The sequence below is a fragment of the Diabrotica virgifera genome, chromosome 6 (genome assembly GCF_917563875.1).
Source record: "Diabrotica virgifera virgifera chromosome 6, PGI_DIABVI_V3a".
Taxonomy (NCBI): domain Eukaryota; kingdom Metazoa; phylum Arthropoda; class Insecta; order Coleoptera; family Chrysomelidae; genus Diabrotica; species Diabrotica virgifera.
Genome location: NC_065448.1, coordinates 222,442,687 through 222,462,291, shown reverse-complemented (window position 1 = coordinate 222,462,291; position 19,605 = coordinate 222,442,687). Strand labels below are relative to the sequence as shown.

The following is a 19,605-nucleotide window of genomic DNA, read 5'->3' as shown; positions in this document are numbered from 1 at the left end:
CATCCGTTCAACATGGCCCATCCAGCGCAGACGTCCGATTTTTATGGATGTTATGACGTCGGGTTCGTTGTATGCTGCGTATAGTTCAAAATTGTATCTTCTGTGCCATACGTCATTTTCTTTCACCCCCTTATATATGTGTCTGAGGATTTTTCGTTGAAACGTACCTAATAAGTTCTCATCGCTTTTCGACAGTGTCCATGTCTCTTATCCATATATAAGGACCGGTTTTATCAGGGATTTGTATATTTTGCATTTGGTTTTTCTCGTGATGTTGTTAGATCTTAGATGTTTAATTAGTCCATTATGATTTATTAGCAATATGTATTCGTCTCTTGACTTCTTCGCTGACATTGTTATCTGCGGTGACTAGTGAACCTAGATATGTAAAAAAATTTACGCTTTCGATGTTAGTCTCCTATTGTCAGATTCTGTAGGTTTCTTTGGCCTGTCGATTTTCTGGCCTTCATGTATTTGGTTTTTATTTCATTAATATTTAGGCCACTGTTTTGTGCCGCTCTTTCTATCGCATTAAATGATTCTATCATTTCTCTTTTGATTCTAGCTATGAGATCAACATCATCTGCAAATGCCAATATTTGTACACTTTTTGTTATTATTGTTCCTCTGGTGTTGACTTTTGACTCTCTAATTGTTTTCTCTAATGTGATGTTGAATAGAATACAGGATAGGGCGTCTCCCTGTCGTAGGCCCGTTCTAACATGTATTGTATCTGTTAGTGCGTTTTGAATTCGAATTTGGCTCTGTACTTTAAGTGTTTCTTTTACTATATCAATGAGTTGTGTTGGAATATTAAACTCTTTCAGGGCGTGGATCAGAATTCTCGATGTATATTATTATAAGCACTCTCAAAATAAATGAAGAGATGATGTGTGTCTATATTAAATTCACTAGTCTTTTCCAAGATTTGCCTCAAGACGAAGATCTGATCTATTGTGGACTTCTGCCTGCAGAAACCACATTGATATCCCCCAACTATTTGTTCCGCATATGGTCTCAATCGCTCATAGACAATATTTGACAGTATTTTATATGCCACAGTCAGTAGCGTTATTTATTGCCCGGTAGTTGTTACATTGAAGCTGATCTCCCTTTTTATGTAGTGGAATAATTACTCCGGTACTCCAGTCTTGTGTCAGTTGTTAATTATTCCATATATTCACTATTATTTCATGTATCGCATTCAATAGGGAGTCTTCGCCTTCTTTTATTAATTCTGCGCTAATATTGTCTAATCCAGGTGACTTGTTGTTTTTCAGTCTGGTAACTGCTTCTTGCATTTCAGCTCAGCTTCAGTCAGTCTTTGGCCGCGGAGTCAGTCAGTTGTGTTTTGATTTGCATCGGCCAGCTGCTCATTGTTTAAATGTTTTGTATTGTTTATTGTTTTATTGTTTTGTTTTGGAGTGTTGTGAAACTAGTGTAAGTGTTCAATTTTTTTTGTTTATTTTCATTCGACCCAGTTTATTGCATATCTAACCTTGAAACCATGTTTTACAACTGTGACAACTGCCTTGAAAAGTTTGCGGATTCAGATAAATACGATTGCGGTGCGATGGAGATTGCCGCAGAAATTTCTGTATACGATGCACAAAATTAAACAAGTCCACCACTAAAGCCCTATTGGAACAAAAATTTCCCCATCTAAGATTCTTTTGTACAGTATGTGACTCGCCTAGCTTAAGATATTTAAACGAAAAAATAACCAACTTATCAAAAAATCAAATACCACTAGAGAACTTTGAAGCTTTAACTCAAGTTACTAAGAAACTTAGTGATAATTTGCCTATTTTCATTGAGACTTACGATTTGTTGACAAAAAATGAAGACAAACTGGACTGACTATCTTACGAAAAAAATTGATGAGATCCATAAACTAAATAACCTGCTGAATCCTGAAAAGGTTTTAAAATCTGTTAGGCAGATGGAACATGATATTTTTAATATATCGTCAGTTTTTCTCGGGGGTTCAGATGAGACTATTAAGGTTCAAATCCAAGAATCAAATTCAACTGATATTAAGTTGGGATTAGATAGGCTCTCTTCAAACATCAATGAAATATCGAATCAAATGAGCAATCTTACCAAAAGTCTATCTACCATACCAACGAAAAAAGAGGTATTGAAGAAAAATACATGTTATGCCACCTCAAGTACCCAGACTGAAGAGCCTCAACATTTCGAAGCAAATGCAGAGCAAAAGTCAAAAATTACAGAAGATAAGTGTCACTTTGTAGTTATTAGTAACTTGAGCCCAATATACACCCCTATACAAGTGGTTCACTATATTAAAGAGAAGCTAGGTATCAAGGAATATATAAGATGTTATGCCCTCCTTAAAGATGCCGACACAACAACTGGTTCTTCATTCAAAATAGGTATAAAATCTAGAACATCTATTAACCTATTATTTAATAAGGGCATTTGGCCACCTGCTGTAAACATTAAATGGTCTATCGAATCTGCATATTCCGAACCAACGCTTTCATCTGAGTCACATAAGAATCCGAAGAATATCAGAAGTCCCATTAGCCTGGAAAATTCAAATAGCAGTTTATGCAACAACAAAGATGAAGTTCAGAGCACAAACATAAAAACAGACAAACAGGCCATCGAAATTTGCAAAACTAAGAATCCGCTCCATACCCATATTAATTTCATTAAGAAAGATACTTTAGAACCATCGACTAATCTGGATCCATTGACCCCACCAAGAGTTAGATTAACCAATAACTCTAATAGTCGATATCTTTTAGCCAGATTAAGGGAACCGGATATCTTAAAGGCCATTAAACTTCATCTTGCTTATTTGCACGACCAACCTGCATCAGTATTTTATGATGGGTATACCAACACAAGTGCTAAATTGTTTCTGGCTTCCGAAGGACTTCCTACAAAGAGTGAAGATCTACGAAAAATTCTTCTAGATTTTAATGATGCTTATGGAATTGGTGCAGATGAGGTTGACGCTGATCTTGCTGCTTTTAGGTCTTTTCTAACTTCGGAAAGAATTATTCACCTGCAAAAATCAAGGGAATGCCACCGAAACTACTATTCCGCTGCTTCTCCAAGACGAAATTTTTAAACATCAAGACGTGTTCTGAGGGACTAGAATCCTCAAATTATTTTAGTGATAACAACTTTAGCATGGTTCTGATTAATATTCGTTCTATAAGATATAAAACTGATGGATTATTTCTGTTTCTAGAGGAATTAGGGTTTCCACCGATAGTTGCGGTTACTGAGCACTGGCTTGAAGTCAACGAGCCTTTTTTTGTAGAAAAATATTCCACTATTGTTAGGTATGACCGTCCAAGTTCAGCTCATGGAGGCACCCTAATTCTTTCTACAAATAATGATTTTTCTCTGGTAACAAAATATGACTTTCTATTAAGTGAAGCATTCTTTGAGTTTTCCTTAGTTTACAGTAAGAACCTTAATCTTTATATTATTTGCATTTATAGATCACCTGACTCTTCCGTGGAACTATTTTTTCAGAACCTGCTTAATTTGTTTGATGACCTGCCACATAAAAGCAGAAAAATTTTATGCGGGGACTTCAACATTAATTATGCTGCTGCTTGTGCTACACAAATATCCCTGGTCAACGTATTTGAATCATATGGTCTATCAATGCACATTGATTCTCCTACAAGGATTACAAAAACTTCATCTACCATAATTGATTATATTGTCTCAGATTTCTCACCCCTTGATGTCTGCGCTACAACTGTTAATGCGGGACTATCTGATCATGAAGCGGTTTATACGAAGTTTAACATCTTTAGCAAGTCCTCCTCGAAAACTCGACGTTTAGGCAGGATTTTTTCCGGTCGGAACTTTCGTAAATTCCAAAATTTATGCTTAACCTCTGAGTGGCACTTTCCTTCCTTGGATGTCGATCATAATTTCAGTGATTTTTTTAATAAGCTGGTCTGTATCTTCAATACAGCATTTCCTTTAATCACAATTAAGCAAAAATATTATTGAATATATCACCAAGTACAGGGCAATCTATTTAAAACTTATAAAATCGGCTAAAAAATTGTATTATCAAAATCGTCTCAGAAGCTCCAAAAGTGTTGCAAAAGAAACTTGGTCCATAATAAACAATCTTCAAAATAAAACTCACACAGCTCAAATATTTTCCCTTCCAGACCCAGAAAATCTAAATGAATACTTTGTTAATGTGAGTAAAAATATAACATCAACTATTGTGCCACAACAAGATCCCATTTCCTATCTCCCTAATTCAAGAAAGGTTTCGAATTCATTCTTTATAAGACCGATTGGTAAATCTGAACTGATCCAAACAATCAAGAGTATCAAAAGCAAATCTTCCTGTAGTACCGATGGACTATCCATAAAAATTTTCTCAAATCTCCCAGACAATGTGTTGAGAGTCCTCATCTCTCTAATAAATGATTCTTTTGAGAAAGGTAGATTTCCAGAGTGCCTAAAGACGGCCATCATTATTCCTCTTCATAAGGGTGGTGAAAAATCTATTGCCTGCAATTATAGACCTATTGCATTACTACCGGTACTCTCCAAAATTATTGAAAGACTCATAAAAGCCCGACTTATGTCCTTTCTCGTTGATAACAAGATTTTATCACAAAATCAGTTCGGCTTTTTAAATAATAAATGTACCACCGATGCCATGTTTTCTGTACTACATGAGGTTTATCAAGCATTAAACAATAATCTCCACACTGTCACTGTTTTTTGTAATTATGCCAAAGCTTTTGATTGTGTAAATCACGACATTTTGATAAAAAAACTAGATTTCTATGGAATTCGAGGTACATATTTCTTTGAACTGGTTTCAATCTTACTTGGAAAATAGGAAACAACTGGTTAGAGCAAATGATACAGACTCTAGTCTCAGAAATGTTGTATGTGGGGTACCACAAGGTTCAGTATTGGGTCCTCTACTTTTCCTTATCTTTATTAATGACATCACTAGTTTAAAAATCGATGGAAAAGTTTTTCTTTTTGCTCACGATACCAGTATCACTTGGAGCAACTCAAATATCGCAACTCTTCATGCTACTATAACTTCTGATCTACTCACAATAAAATCCTGGTCAGATTCTAATTTACTCTCTTTTAACGTAGATAAAACAGTCGCATTACCCTATAAAGGAACTCTTCAACCCTTACCTCTTCATAACAGCCAGATCAGTATCGTTGATTCTGTAAAGTTTCTTGGTATTTTTTTAGATAGCAACCTTAAATGGTCCCTTCATATCGATGTGTTAAGTAAGAAACTATCCTCAGCTTGCTTTGCAATAAGATCTGTCTCGAAGGAAATGGATTTAGCCTCTTCCAAAATAACATACTTTTCATTGTTCGAGTCCCATCTTCGATATGGTCTGCCTTTTTGGGGTTTTGGTACAGCTGCCCAATCCGATGTTATTTTTAAATTGCAAAAAAGAGCAATCAGATATCTGTTTGGCCTCAGAAGAACAACACATTGCAGAAGCTATTTTAAAGATCACAGAATTCTAACATTACCTTCTTTATATATTTTAGAAACTGTTTGCTTAATTCGTAAACATCTACATGTCTTTCCAGAAAGACCTAGACGTGACTATTCCACCAGAAATTCTACTTTTGACATCTATTTACCGATCCCGTCCAGTAAGTTAGTAAAGAAATCTATATTATATTCTGCAAAAAAACTATACAACCATCTCCCTCTACAACTTAAATCTGCAACATCTTTCCCCAAGTTCCGTAAAATGACAAAAGCCTATTTATCTGAAAGACCATATTATTCAATAGCAGAGTTTCTTAACCAATAACTAAGAAATTACAGTATTATTATGTATAAGTAGAATCTTAATCTATATTTGAGTGTCATATGCAGCAGCATAACTTATTAAATCACTTATTAAATTTATTTAGGTAGATTACGCAATTTGCAATTTTTTTTAAATTTTGCAATAGATTGTTACTGATTTTTATTTGACTTTATTATGTTTTATTTATATTTGACGATTTGTATAATTTTAGTAAATTGTATTTGTTATTGTTTTTATTTATGATTCTTGTAATAGGTCTGGATCCCGCGTATGAAAAAAAGTTGATTAATAGCAAGCTGAAAATTTGTTAATAGCTTAAGGGTGTCTAGTCGGATAAACTTTGATATATGGGAACACTGGAACAGGGGCAGTTTTAATTGTGGAACAGGTTAAAAATTTGGAACGGTTACACCACGAAAACGGCACATTTATTTTGTCCGACAGAACAGACTTAAACTCTTCGAACAGAGATTAAATTCTCATGCAAAAATCAGACTGCTATTTATCACCAAATGGGCGTTTTAATGAGTGGAACATGTAGAATATGTCAAATGACAGGAATTATGACAGGTGATAAATAGCAGTCTGATTTTTGCATGAGAGTTTAATCTCTGTTCGGAGAGTTTAAGTCTGTTCTGTCGGACAAAATAAATGTGCCGTTTTCATGGTGTGACCGATCCAAATTTTTAACCTGTTCCACAGTTAAAACTGCCCCTGTTCCAGTGTTCCCATATATCAAAGTTTATCCGACTAGACACCCTTAAGCTATTAACAAATTTTCAGCTTGCTATTAATCAACTTTTTTTTCATACGCGGGATCCAGACCTATAAGCTTTGTCTATAAAATTGTTAAATTTTTCATGACAATAAAGCATATTTCTATTCTATTCTATTCTATAGCTACTGAAGGGGGTTTCTCTGGTATCCGTTTGATCCAGTATAATTCCATCGTATAGTCGATCTCCGTTTTGTTCAAACTTTTCTTTGAAGAATTCAGTTTGTGGAAAGAATACCTACGCAATAAAAACATGAAACAAAATACACAGAATAAAAAAAGTTAAAGAAATAGCCAAAATTAGAAAAATAAAAGCTGGGACAAGTTCGGAGAAAATATCGAAGAAAATCATAGAGAAAATGTAAAATTATTTTGTAGAACAATGAAAAACTGGAGCAACAAAGAAATAAACCTAAGACAAATAATGACCAAAAAAGAACAATATTAACCGACGATAAGGATATAATGGAAAGATGAAGGACAGATTTCGAACAAATGTTGAACGGGAGCAAATAAAATGAAAATAACGGAATTAGCGGACAGAGGAAAACACTGAGGAAACATAAGCTATACAGGAAGAAAAACTAGAGGAAGCCACAGGAAATATGAAGACTGGGAAAGCACCTGGTAGCAATGAAGCTAGTCCAAAAACGTTGTAACGATAGACCTACGACAGATAGTTTAGTTAATTAATGTAGAACCATAAAACTCGAACTAATTATGAGAGCCTACGGTTATCGCTTCGCCTAGCTCAGTCACTCAGCTATAATAATGTTATTTTACTCAAAATGCAGCCGAGTTGCAAGTGAAAAATTGCCTAATTGCCGTAATTTTGCAAGGTTTAGCACTAATGTTTGCAAACTCTCCGGTTCTAATTATTGGATCAAAGTTTAACAAACATCATTTTGCAGGTTTTTTTAAAGGAACCAATTGCATTTTGCAAAAACGGTTTATATTTTTTAGTTTGATCGGCCATGAAACCGCCCTGGCCCCTGGACTAAATGGCTATATTTCAAAAATTAACATTTGATAAATGGAGTAAGTTTAACGAATTTCTGAATAAATATTGTTCCGAAACTATTTCATGCTGTCAATTTTCATGGAATTCTTGTTGGTTATAAAATAGATTTGACGTTTTCTCTCATAATTTAATCTAGTCTATCTCTATACTATCAAACTTAATTAATGTTATTGTATAGGTATACTAGCTAACCAGGCAAACGTTTTTTATTTACAAAAACCCGGTGTGGTACTCGCTAATTACACTTTGCTTGGTAAATTAAAGTCTTTTAAAAACAAAAATTTATTATCGATAGTGTTCTTTGATTTTAAAATGTCTTTATTATTTTTATATTTTCATAATATATAGTGTGCCCATGCTTTTCGGCAATACTTTCTACGGCGTATAATGTGTTCAATTGCTTCGTGTGTAGACCTTCAATTTGTTTTTGTGTAAAAATCTTTAATAGTATATTAAGTACGGAGAACGGTAAGGGTTTTATACCGATCGAAGACAATTGTTTGGAGGAGGAGCGGAGCGACGATTCCAATTATTGTCTGAGATCGGTTATCCTTAACGTTCGACATGCTTATAACGTTTTTTGCACGATTGATACCATTATAAATTATAAAATTAAACATTTTCGTCATATTGACTAGTTTCATTCATTTTATCAAGATAGATACTTTGGTTGTTAGGTAGTAACTAGGGTGCATAACAACAATGGAGAATTGAGTTTTTATTTAGTTGTCAATAATTTTAAGTATATAAAACTTCGTCCATTACAAGTAAAATCAAATCATTTGTTCTTAAGATACGCCAAAGGAAAATGTTGTGCTCAAGTAATAGGGAAAGGGACAATCGGGGGCTGGCCTTCTCAAATTGCCAAATTCTTAAATTTGCCTAATCCCGAGAACTATACTGGCCATTCGTTCAGGAGGACATCAGCAACGCTTTTGGCTAATAAAGGTGTTGATGTCCTCGGATTAAAGCGTCATGGAGGTTGGCGTTCATCGACAGTGGCAGAAAGCTATGTAGAAGATTCTCTTCAAAATAAAATAGATTTTGCCGAAAAAATATTGTGCAATACTAGTAATACTACTAATGTATGCGATTCTGCAGGAGTTTCTGTTAGAAGTGAAACCACAGCCCAAACAAGTGGGATTTCATTAAATAATTTAACAAATTGTACCATAAGTTTCAATATTAATAAATAATTCGTTAGTTTTCTTTATTCTTTCAGAAAATAAATTAAAATTAGGAGATTTTTTAACTCGACGGTAAGTGAATTACTTACCGTCGAGTTGGAGTACTTACCGTCGAGTTGGATTACTTACCGTCGAGTTGCTAGTAAATGTCACCTACTGACGTAAAATCTGTCACGGTAAACAGTCAAAAATGATCAATCGTGCAAAAAATTATTAAATTAGCTACAATTTTATATATAAATATTTTTTGGTATCTCTGATGCTAATTTCTCTATTCTGAAGAAAAAGGCATTTTTTACCAAACTACAAAAACTCGTTATTCGTTTTTAATTCCATTTTTTTTAAACTAATCATTCTAAGCTGATCAAACTTCTAGAACCTATTAATAATACATAAATAAAGAAGACCAGATCAGGTCAATGACTAATTTTAATTAGGGGGTTGTTTCCGATCACTTTTTGCTGAAAAAAAGGGATTCTTTTTAAAACATTCTCAAGAACATTGTTTAAAAAAAATTTTCTACCGCAAAAATTAGGTGAGCTATTGACAATTAAAACTTGTAATAACATACAAAAACCACCTTTTCCAACCCTTTCAATGTCACCTATTTTTGTGACTGAAGATTTCAAAAGGATTTAATATTAATAGCCTCATAGATCTTGTAAAAACCTACAAAATTCTTTTGTTGCCAAACTTTCTAAGATAAAAAATAAAAAAGTTAAATAAAACGGTTAAAAGATCAATATATTTTTTTGAAAAAAAAAGGAGAAATCCAATTGGAAGCATAATAATGTAAGTTAGCGGTGTTTTTAGTCATTGGCCTTATTCATTCTTCTTTATTTATGTATTATTAATAGATTCTTGAAGTTTGATTGGCTTAGAATGATTAGTTTTTAAAAAACTGGAGTTTAAAGCAAATAACGAATTTTTGTAATTTGGTAAAAAATGCCATTCTCTTCAGAATAGAAAGATTAGAGCATCAGAGATACGAAAAAATGTTTAAATATGAAATTGTAGGTTATTTAATTCCCAAGAACTTGGTTTGTAAATTTCGAAAATTTAGAAAAAATTGAGTGAATCGTAAATGAGTATACCGTAGAAAAACATTGATTTTTAGAAATAAAACTACCACTTTCGATAGCGAATAAATCGAAAACTATGAATTTTATCAAAAAAATGTATAGAACGTTTTTTGCTCAGAAGGAATGTTTTTATTAACTTTTGCGGTCAAAATATAATAAAATATTTCCACCCCCGAGATGGGGTGGCAACCACCCCCATGGGAAAAGCACCTTTTGGCATTATATAGATTTTGATCCTTGGACTATCCACTACTTATTCTCAAATTTTCAAGCAAATCGATCCATTCTGTAAAAATTGCGAGGTGAAAAGCTTCGGTTCCTGGACTAGTTCGTCAAGGGGCATTTTCTATATGGGATAAATCTTACCTAACGTTTGTAACAATACCAAATTTCGTCTAAACAGTAATTAATTCGCCTACTTTCTTGCCAATATATAACGTCTTCTACGCACACATTACGTCTGATGACTAATCTTTGGCTTTCCATAACTGCTTAGCGTTTATTTATTGTTTTAAATTTACAAATTTAAATTTATTATTTTATAAAATAGATTGCAATAAAATGGATGCCAAAAAAAATTACAGCCTAATTTCTATATACAATTTTGAAGAGTTTTTTCAGAGCAGTTCATGTTCGAATCGATTGTTGCCAATGTTTTTATAATATTTCTATTGTAGGCATTTTATTGCTCTTACAGCAATCATACATTGTGGTTCTCAATACTTTTATAAGTGAAGTATCTATAGGTCTGGCCTCTGCACTAATTGTTTTTTATACATATAAATGCACCAATATCGCAAAAACAAACAATCTATGAGTGCACATTCACATGGATCAATACACTAGAAAACGGTCATTAAAAACGGAAACTTCGTAATTATTCGAACTGGCCTAACACCGAAAATTAATTTCAGAGGGCAACCGTCAGAGACTTACATGTCCGCACAGCGCCAAGGATTATAACCGAACCGAAACGACTACAAGCACAAGCCGATTGCAGATTCTAGCTTTCTACGCATACGCGGTAAGAATTGATTATTAAGTTTATGGATATGTACTTAAAACATATAATTTCACCTAAAGTACATAAAAATTTTAATAATTTTATATAAGATAGGTAGGTACATTAACTCCTTCAGTCATAATCGTCGCAGATCTTTACATAATTATATGAAACTTCGTAAACACTAGCAAAGAATCATGTTAATATATTGAAATATTTACCATTTATAAAAACAACTTATTATTTTGCATGGAATATTGATTATAGTCTGTTCGCTAAACTCAGACGCAACTGGCTAGATATTTTAGTCCATAATTTTGTCAATTTTAGTAAAATTGGTAAAAAATAATTACTAAATAGTTAATAATCACTAAATAGTTAGTAATTTTGCCAATTTTTGCAAAATTGGCAAAAAACAAAAAAATTAACGACTAAAATATCTGGCCAGTTGCGTCTGAGTTTAGCGAACCGACTATAGTACTGACAACTAACATTTATAAAATATTCATTAATCGGTTTTAGAGAAAAACTGGCAAGTTTAATTTAAACCCCGCGAAATTTTAAAAATTTAAAAAAGAAAGTTTAAATTTTTAAAGTTAAATACTAACAGCCTGCGAAAGGTATAAAATGGCCGTTTTTTGAAATTGCATTATTTATTAAAAAAACATTTTTTATTCTTTAAAGCCTTAAAATGAAGATCTTACAATTTAAATCATAAAAAAATTGTAAACCTCGATCGGTGAACTTATTGCTTATACAGGGTGAGTCATGAGGAACTGTACATACTCCTACCTCGTATAGAGGCCCCTATGGGGAATAACAAATGACCATTAAAAAGTGTCTGCTCCCATTGTTTAATAATATACAGGGCAAGTTTCGCATTTTGACAGAAATTTGTATTCGTCATAATTTTTGAACGGTCAGATCGATGTGTCTCTTATTTTGGTCAATCGTTACACTATTACCATCTAATCAACTGATTTATTCAAACTAGAAAAAATCAGGTCCGGCTACAAAAAAATTAGTTCGTTTGGGTCTTAGAAAAAATTTCACCCTGTATATGCTTTTTGAAAACTATAATATGAATTTGACAAATTAGACAAATAGGCAATTAAAATGACATATTTATTTTTTCCCCACACGATTACTTATTTTTTTATAAAAAAATCAAATTTGAGTATGAATTAAAAGTCTGGTAAAGTGAACCATAAATTAAAAAAAAAATTTATTACAAAAATTACTTTTTTTTGAACAAATATGTAACTTATGTTACCATCCAATCAACTGATTTATACAAACTAGAAAAAATCAGGCCCGGATTTAAAAAATTAGTTCGTTTTGGTCTTAGAAAAAATTTCACCCTGTATACGCTTTTTGAAAACTCTAATATGAATTTTACAAATAAGACAAATAGGCAATTAAAATGGCATATTTATTTTTTTCCCCACACGATTACTTAATTTTTTATAAAAAAATCAAATTTGACTATGAATAATTAAAAGTTTGGTAAAGTGAACAATATTTACTAGAAACCAGATTTAAAAAAATTAACTTTTATTACAAAAATTAATTTTTTTTTTGAACAAATATTTAATTTATGTTACCACCCAATCAACTGATTTATTCAAACTAGAAAAAAATCAGGCCCGGATTTAAAAAATTAGATCGTTTTGGTCTTAGAAAAAATTTCACCATGTATAAGCTTTTTGAAAACTCTAGTATGAATTTTACAAATTAGACAAATAGGCAATTAAAATAGCGTATTTACTTTTTCCCCACAGGATTACTTAATTTTTTATTAAAAAATCAAATTTGTCAAAATCGGAATTTTACCATAAAAATAAAAAAAATTAAACAACGTTCTTCTCAAAATTAAAAGTTTCACCATTTTTTTTCTATACCACGTCTAGATCTAAAACCCATAACACTTCTCTTTGGACTCTATAGTTTAACATAGACGTGATCAAATAGATAAATCTTAAATTTTTTCACTTAATTTTTGCGATTTAACTTTTGCAATTCACGAATCTGCACCTTTTATTTTTAAAAATTTATAACTTTTATGAGAAGAAGACGGAAAGTCTACAACAATTTTCATATTCACAATGGTAAGAGATATGTGCTGTAAAATTTCAGAAAAAAAATATTAAAATGGAACGGAGTTGTAGCGAGTTAAACCGTGATTTCATTTTTTTTTTTCGTAGTTTTCAAGTAATCGTGTGGGGAAAAAAATAAATATGCAATTTTAATTGTCTGTTTGTCTAATTTGTAAAATTCATATTAGAGTTTTCAAAAAGCGTATACAGGGTGAAATTTTTTCTAAGATCAAAACGAACTCATTTTTTAAATCCGGGCTTGATTTTTTTGTAGTTTGAATAAATCAGTTTATTGGGTGGTAACATAAGTTAAATATTTGTTCAAAAAAATTAATTTTTGTAATAAAAGTTAATTTTTTAAAATCTATGGTTCACTTTACCAAACTTTTAATTATTCAGTGTCAAATTTGATTTTTTTTTATAAAAAATTAAGTAATCGTGTGGGGAAAAAATAAATATGTCATTTTAATTGCCTGTTTGTCTAATTTGTAAAATTCATATTAGAGTTTTCAAAAAGCGTATACAGGGTGAAATTTTTTCTAAGACCAAAACGAATTAATTTTTTAAATCCGGGCCTGATTTTTTTCTAGTTTGTATAAATAAGTTGATTGGGTGGTAACATAAGTTAAATATTTATTAAAAAAAATTGATTTTTGTAATAAAAGTTATTTTTTTTTAATCTATGGTTCACTTTACCAAACTTTTAATTCATACTCAAATTTGTTTTTTTTATAAAAAAATAAGTAATCGTGTGGGGAAAAAATAAATATGTCATTTTAATATACTATTTGCCTAATTTGTAAAATTCATATTATAGTTTTCAAAAAGCGTATACAGGGTGAAATTTTTTCTAAGAATCAAACGAACTAATTTTTTTGAAGCCGGACCTGATTTTTTTTTAGTTTGAATAAATCAGTTGATTAGGTGGTAATAGTGTAACGATTGACCAAAATAAGAGACACATCGATCTGACCGTCCAAAAATTATAACGAATACAAATTTCTGTCAAAATGCAAAACTCGCCCTGTATATTATTAAACAATGGGAGCAGACACTTTTTAATGGTCATTTGTTATTCCCCATAGGTTCCTCTATACGAAGTAGGAGTATGTACAGTTCCTCATGACTCACCCTGTATATTATAAATTGTTTATCTCGAGAGGTCAAATGTCGAAGGCTATAACTTTTTGCAAAAATATCGTAGAGAGTTAATCCTAGATCCAGTCTCCGTCTCAAGACTTATACATATTTTCGCAGGCTGTTTTGCAAACAACAAATTAACGAAATTAAATTTGCCATAGCTCAAATTGTTCCTTTTTTAATTTACAACTTTCTATTTAAATGTTTTTCTCTAAAATGGATTAATAAATACTTTTATCGCCAACCGTCATTAAAGTCATTCATTATTGTACTCATTTGCCCTCATTTGCGACAGTAAAGTAACACTTTATTGTACTGAAAAAAGAATTTTACTTTACCTGCCGCGATTTTCAATCAAATTAACCGTAATTGAATGTAAAGTGGTCGATTGCAGGAATCGATTATTTATTTGAATTAACTTAACATTTATTTACTTTATTTATTAAAAATGTGGTACAATTTTGCGATATTATCAATTACATTTATGTCAAAAAGTGAAATTCTGCAGTATTTTGTAATTATACTCATATATAAAATATATCCTTAGAAAAAATATTTTCACATATTCGAAAAACTATCGATTTAAAATCGAAAGCGGCAATCTTGAAAAACTTATCTGTCATCACTGTCATGAAATTATTATTACGTCTAAAATTTAAAAAGTTCTTGAATTGTAAATTGCAAGTAAGTATTAAAACCAATATCAAATTATGTTGGCGATAAAATTTTGTATGCACCACGTCAGTAAAGACTCTATCGAACTCGTCTGTTACGCTCGCTACGCTCGCTCTTCTCGTACTATCAGACTCGTTCGATAAAGAGTCACTTTACTGACTTGGTACATAAATAACTATTATAAATATTAGCTGTCAGTATTAATCAATATTTCATGTAAATAATAAGTTGTTTTTATAAATGGTAAAGATTTCAATCTATTAAAATGACTTTTTACGAAGTTTCAATTCAGTAGCGGCGCGTGACTTTTTCTAAAGTGTTACCAACACCAAATGTAAAAAAATCTTATTTAAAAAAATTATTTTGAACCTCTCAAATATAAGTTTTTGTTTTCAATCCTGTGGGATAAAATTAAACAAATCATTATTCCCAAATTATAGGTAATTATGTAATAGGTATAACAATAAACAATAGAGAAACTAGAGAGATTATTCTACCATAAAAATTACATCAAAAATGAACAAGTAGGAAAAGAACATATTTTGAAAACTATTGTTTATACTTTAAGTCTTCCATTTTCAATAATATCATTTTTTTTCTTCAAAATTATATACAGTACGTAAATCGTTCAGCTGGACATAGGGAACATACATTGTATATATTTAGATACATAAATACATACATTGTATTATATTGAGATAATTGTGGCAACTGAGCTCCCTCGATGACAATATGGTTGTTAGCATTAAGGGGCATTAACCTCAAAATTGACAACTCATTTCGACTGACATACATAAACGTCAAAATATAACAATGTAGTAGCTAAATATTTTTGGCCTAAGGGAATGGGAAAACTGTTTAGTTTTGAAATTATTTTTTAAATAAAAAATATTTTAAAAATTAAAGTAAAATTATTAACTCATTAATCATAAACTTTTTGATTTTTTTAGGGACAGCCTTGCTTCATCAAAACTCACGCATTCTATTCGTTCTAACAGCTCTATTGCACCAAAAACTCGTTCTCGAACTGAAGCTTCAACTAATACTGGTAAGCGTAGTTGCCACAATTCTCTCAATGTATATTCCCTATGCCCAGCTGAACAATTTACGTACTGTATAATAAAATATACGAGAATGAATTTTAAAGTAGTTGATCGGTTACGCAGAGACACTCTTCCATATTTAAATGCACGCACACTGTAATCTGTAATAGGTACTAAACTAACGTTACCAAAACAAAAAATGGTAACAATACTGATATACACAGTATACACAAATTTTCAGAAATGAGCCAGTCTCGAGCTATAGCGAGGATCATCCTTCGTTACCACAAGCAAAAGTGGTAACAACGTGCAACGGATTCACATAAACTCGCCAATATTTTCGTGCGTCTAGTTGGCTATTTACTGAATACATACTATTAACAAATATTTCTGTTGGTATGAAATATAAATGGAATTATTTAATAATAGTTGATTATTTAATAGTAGTCATAAAATATTTATTTGCAAGATTTTTAACTGTGTTACCAATGGTAACAGTGGTTACATGGACGCTTCGCCAGTGAGTTTCATATAATTATGAAGAGATCTGCGACGATTATGACTGAAAGAGTTAATGTACCTACCTATATAATATAAAATTATTAAAATGTCGATGTATTTTAGGTGAAATTATAATATGTTTTAATAGGAAAGCGTAGAAAGCTAGGATCTGCAATCGGCTTGTGCTTGTAATCGGTTCGGATATAATCCTTGGCGCTGTGCGGACATGTAAGTCCTTCAGAGTGTGAGTGGCCACAGTATAAATTATCGGTTTGTCGCCCGGCTTAAGACTTGCAGATAATAGATAAGAAACTTACCATGAGCTCCCTTCGGAGTTTATCCAATTCTAAGGCAGAAGGTGGTGGCGAGTTTTTGTTCGACCGTCCTCTCCTTAATTCCTCCAACTGTCTAGTTAACTCCTCCACTTTGGCCACAGCCAGAGATAGCTCCTTCTCCTTTTCATTGAAAAGGGCTCGTATTGAATCAAGGTCACTTGCTGAAAACAAGATAAAGAGATTAATTAATGGATGGTAATTGATTAATTAATTTTATGGCAGACGTGACGTTTGGTAAAATGTTAACTACTTCTTAAGATAAAGCTTAATACCTAAACAGTTGTTTCTGTGACCATTTAAAATTAAGTGTAAGATGAATCTTAAGATTAATATATTGTTATGATCAGCAAATGTAGAACAATTAAAAGGACAGAAAAAAGAAAGAGTAACCAAAAATTAGGTAACACATTTTGTTATTTCTACAGGTAGATTAAAATCTTCTTCATGTGCCTTGTCCGTTGCGGACCTTGACTATCATCATAGCAATTTCAATTTTGTTTGCGGCGTTTCTGAATAACCCGATCGATGTTAGTCCAAACCATTGACGTAAGTTTTGAAGCCATGAGTGTCTTCTTCTTCCGGGTCCCCGTTTGCTTTCTATTTTACCCTGTATTATCAGTTGGAGTATATATTTATCATGTCTCATAATAAGACCGAGGTATTCAAGTTTCCGTTTCTTAATTGTGAAAGAGTTCTTTTTGTTTTCTCATTCGGCGCAATACCTCTACGTTGGTTGTGTGAGTCGTCCAGGATATTTTGAGGATACACCGATACACCCACATTTCGAATGCCTCCAGCTTCCTCATTAATGTTTCCGTTAGTGTCCATGCCTCTGCGCCATACAGCAAGACTGGAAATACATAGAATTTTAACAGCCGTATTTATTAGTGGGAGAGATATGTTTAGATTAAAATAGAGGAATTAATTCCATTCACATGTTTTTTTTTGTATATGTTAGAAGTGATATTTGCCCATTACATAAAAAAGGCAATAAACAGAATTCTGTAAACTTGAAAAAGAAGTTGAAGATATAATAGGCGAATATCAGTGCGGATTTAGACGAAGGAGAAGCACAATAGCCAAGTATTCGTAATCAGAGAATTGCAAGCAGAAAGCTATGAACACAATTTACCAACGATATCGCTTATTTATCGATTTCCAGCAAGCATAGGATAGAATAAAAAGACAAAATATTAAAAAAGGTGCTTGAGGAATTGGGAGTTAGCGTAAAGTTACGCAACATGATAGATCTTACTTTAGAGAATATAGAAAACAGAGTCAAAATAAACAACCAATCATCGAACAAATTTATAGTAAACGAAGAAATAACGCAGGGCTTTGTCATCATTACTTTTTAACTTGTGCCTAGAAAAAATAATGCGAGAAGTGGAAATCAATGGAGAAGGACTCCTATATGAGACATCAAGTTTTGGTATTTGCGAATGATGTGTTGCTGGCAAGAGGAAAAAAAGATCAATAGGAGAGAGTAGAGTAAAACAGATGGTCAGTTCAGACATGAAGATTAAAGTAGAAGTAGAAGAAGAAAAATCATACGAATTTGAAATGGTAGAACGATTTAAGTACTTAGGAGCAATATTATCACTTAAACCGAAAATGAAAGAAGAAATACGAGTTAGAATAATGGCAGACAATAGAAGTGTTCATGCGCCTAATTGAATGTTGAGAAACAGAAGCAAGTTTTTATCAATAAAGGCAAAAATACAGTTATACAACACTACTATACAACTAATACTAACCTACTGCAGTGAGACATGGACAATGACAAAAAATTAAGAAAATTTACTGTCAATCTGGGAAAGGAAAATCCTGAGAAAGATATATGGAGGAATGATAAAGGACAGTTTATGGATAAGAAGATCAAATGACGAGTTAAAGGCATTATACAACCAACCTAACATAATAGGATTAATAAGGGCACAGAGGCTTAGACGGCGAGGTCACCTAGAAAGGATGCCGAACACGAGGACTCCAATAAGTGTACTAGATTACACTATTGCCGCAGAAAAGTGAAAAGGAAGACCTACAAAAAAAAGTGTGTGTACTTTGTACGCACGTAAGAAGTTATACTTCTATTATATGATTTCTTAAAAATAAATATACTTTAAACAAATTGTTTTATAGCGATACGCTTTAATTACTATTTTTGCTAATTGTAATTTTAATATTTTTTCTCAAAAACAAAACAACGTTAGTCATTCAAACTGCATATTCAAATACGAAGGTTATGGCCTTACCCTGTGACATCTGTTGTTCGTCTATGCGGCAACAAACTGCACCCTCATTAATTAATTATTTTATCAGACAGTTAATGTGTCAACAGCTAGCTATGCATTCGAAATTATTTTTCTTAAAACCGTAAAAGTAGACGCCAGACTTGATAGTGATTTATGTGATCATCTGGTCAGGGGAAAAGGAATACAAACATTATCTTCGTTTGTGGTTGCTTTCTTTAGTCACTACGCAGCATGCGAACCATTCACACATACCGACGCGACCCTCTCCGAGAGACCTAAACGAACACATTTTCGTTGCAAAAATAAAATTACCGTTTGTTTTATTATATCCATTTTTAATTAAATTCCGCAACTCACCCATCGGAATATTGGTGACCCTCGCGAGTATTTTAAACCGCCGCGAAAATTTAAAAAAAGTTAGTTTTTTTAATATACTTTTGCCGGTTAATAAATACAGTGAACAGCAACAATGACGACCAGTGCCAACAATAGTGTCTCAGATCGGATTGCAGTGGCCATCGGGAAATTGACAGCCGAATTAGCTGACATGAAAATCCAGCTATGTAGCTTGTCAATTGCCCAAGCACACACAAAACACTAACAGCAACCACGCACCACGCACCAGCACCATGCACCACGCACCAGCACCACGCACCACGCAACAAGC

General features: G+C 32.3%; 1 protein-coding gene across 3 annotated transcripts in view; it reads right to left on the bottom strand.

The window, feature by feature from the left end:
* The window catches only part of LOC126886732 (apoptosis-stimulating of p53 protein 2), a 953,306-nt gene that overhangs the window by 210,860 nt on the left and 722,841 nt on the right, over nucleotides 1–19,605 (bottom strand). For all 3 annotated transcript variants that reach the window (XM_050653743.1, XM_050653745.1, XM_050653744.1), the window contains one exon: nucleotides 16,666–16,844. In XM_050653743.1, the coding sequence (XP_050509700.1) occupies nucleotides 16,666–16,844 (179 nt within the window). The remainder of the gene's footprint in view (nucleotides 1–16,665; nucleotides 16,845–19,605) is intronic.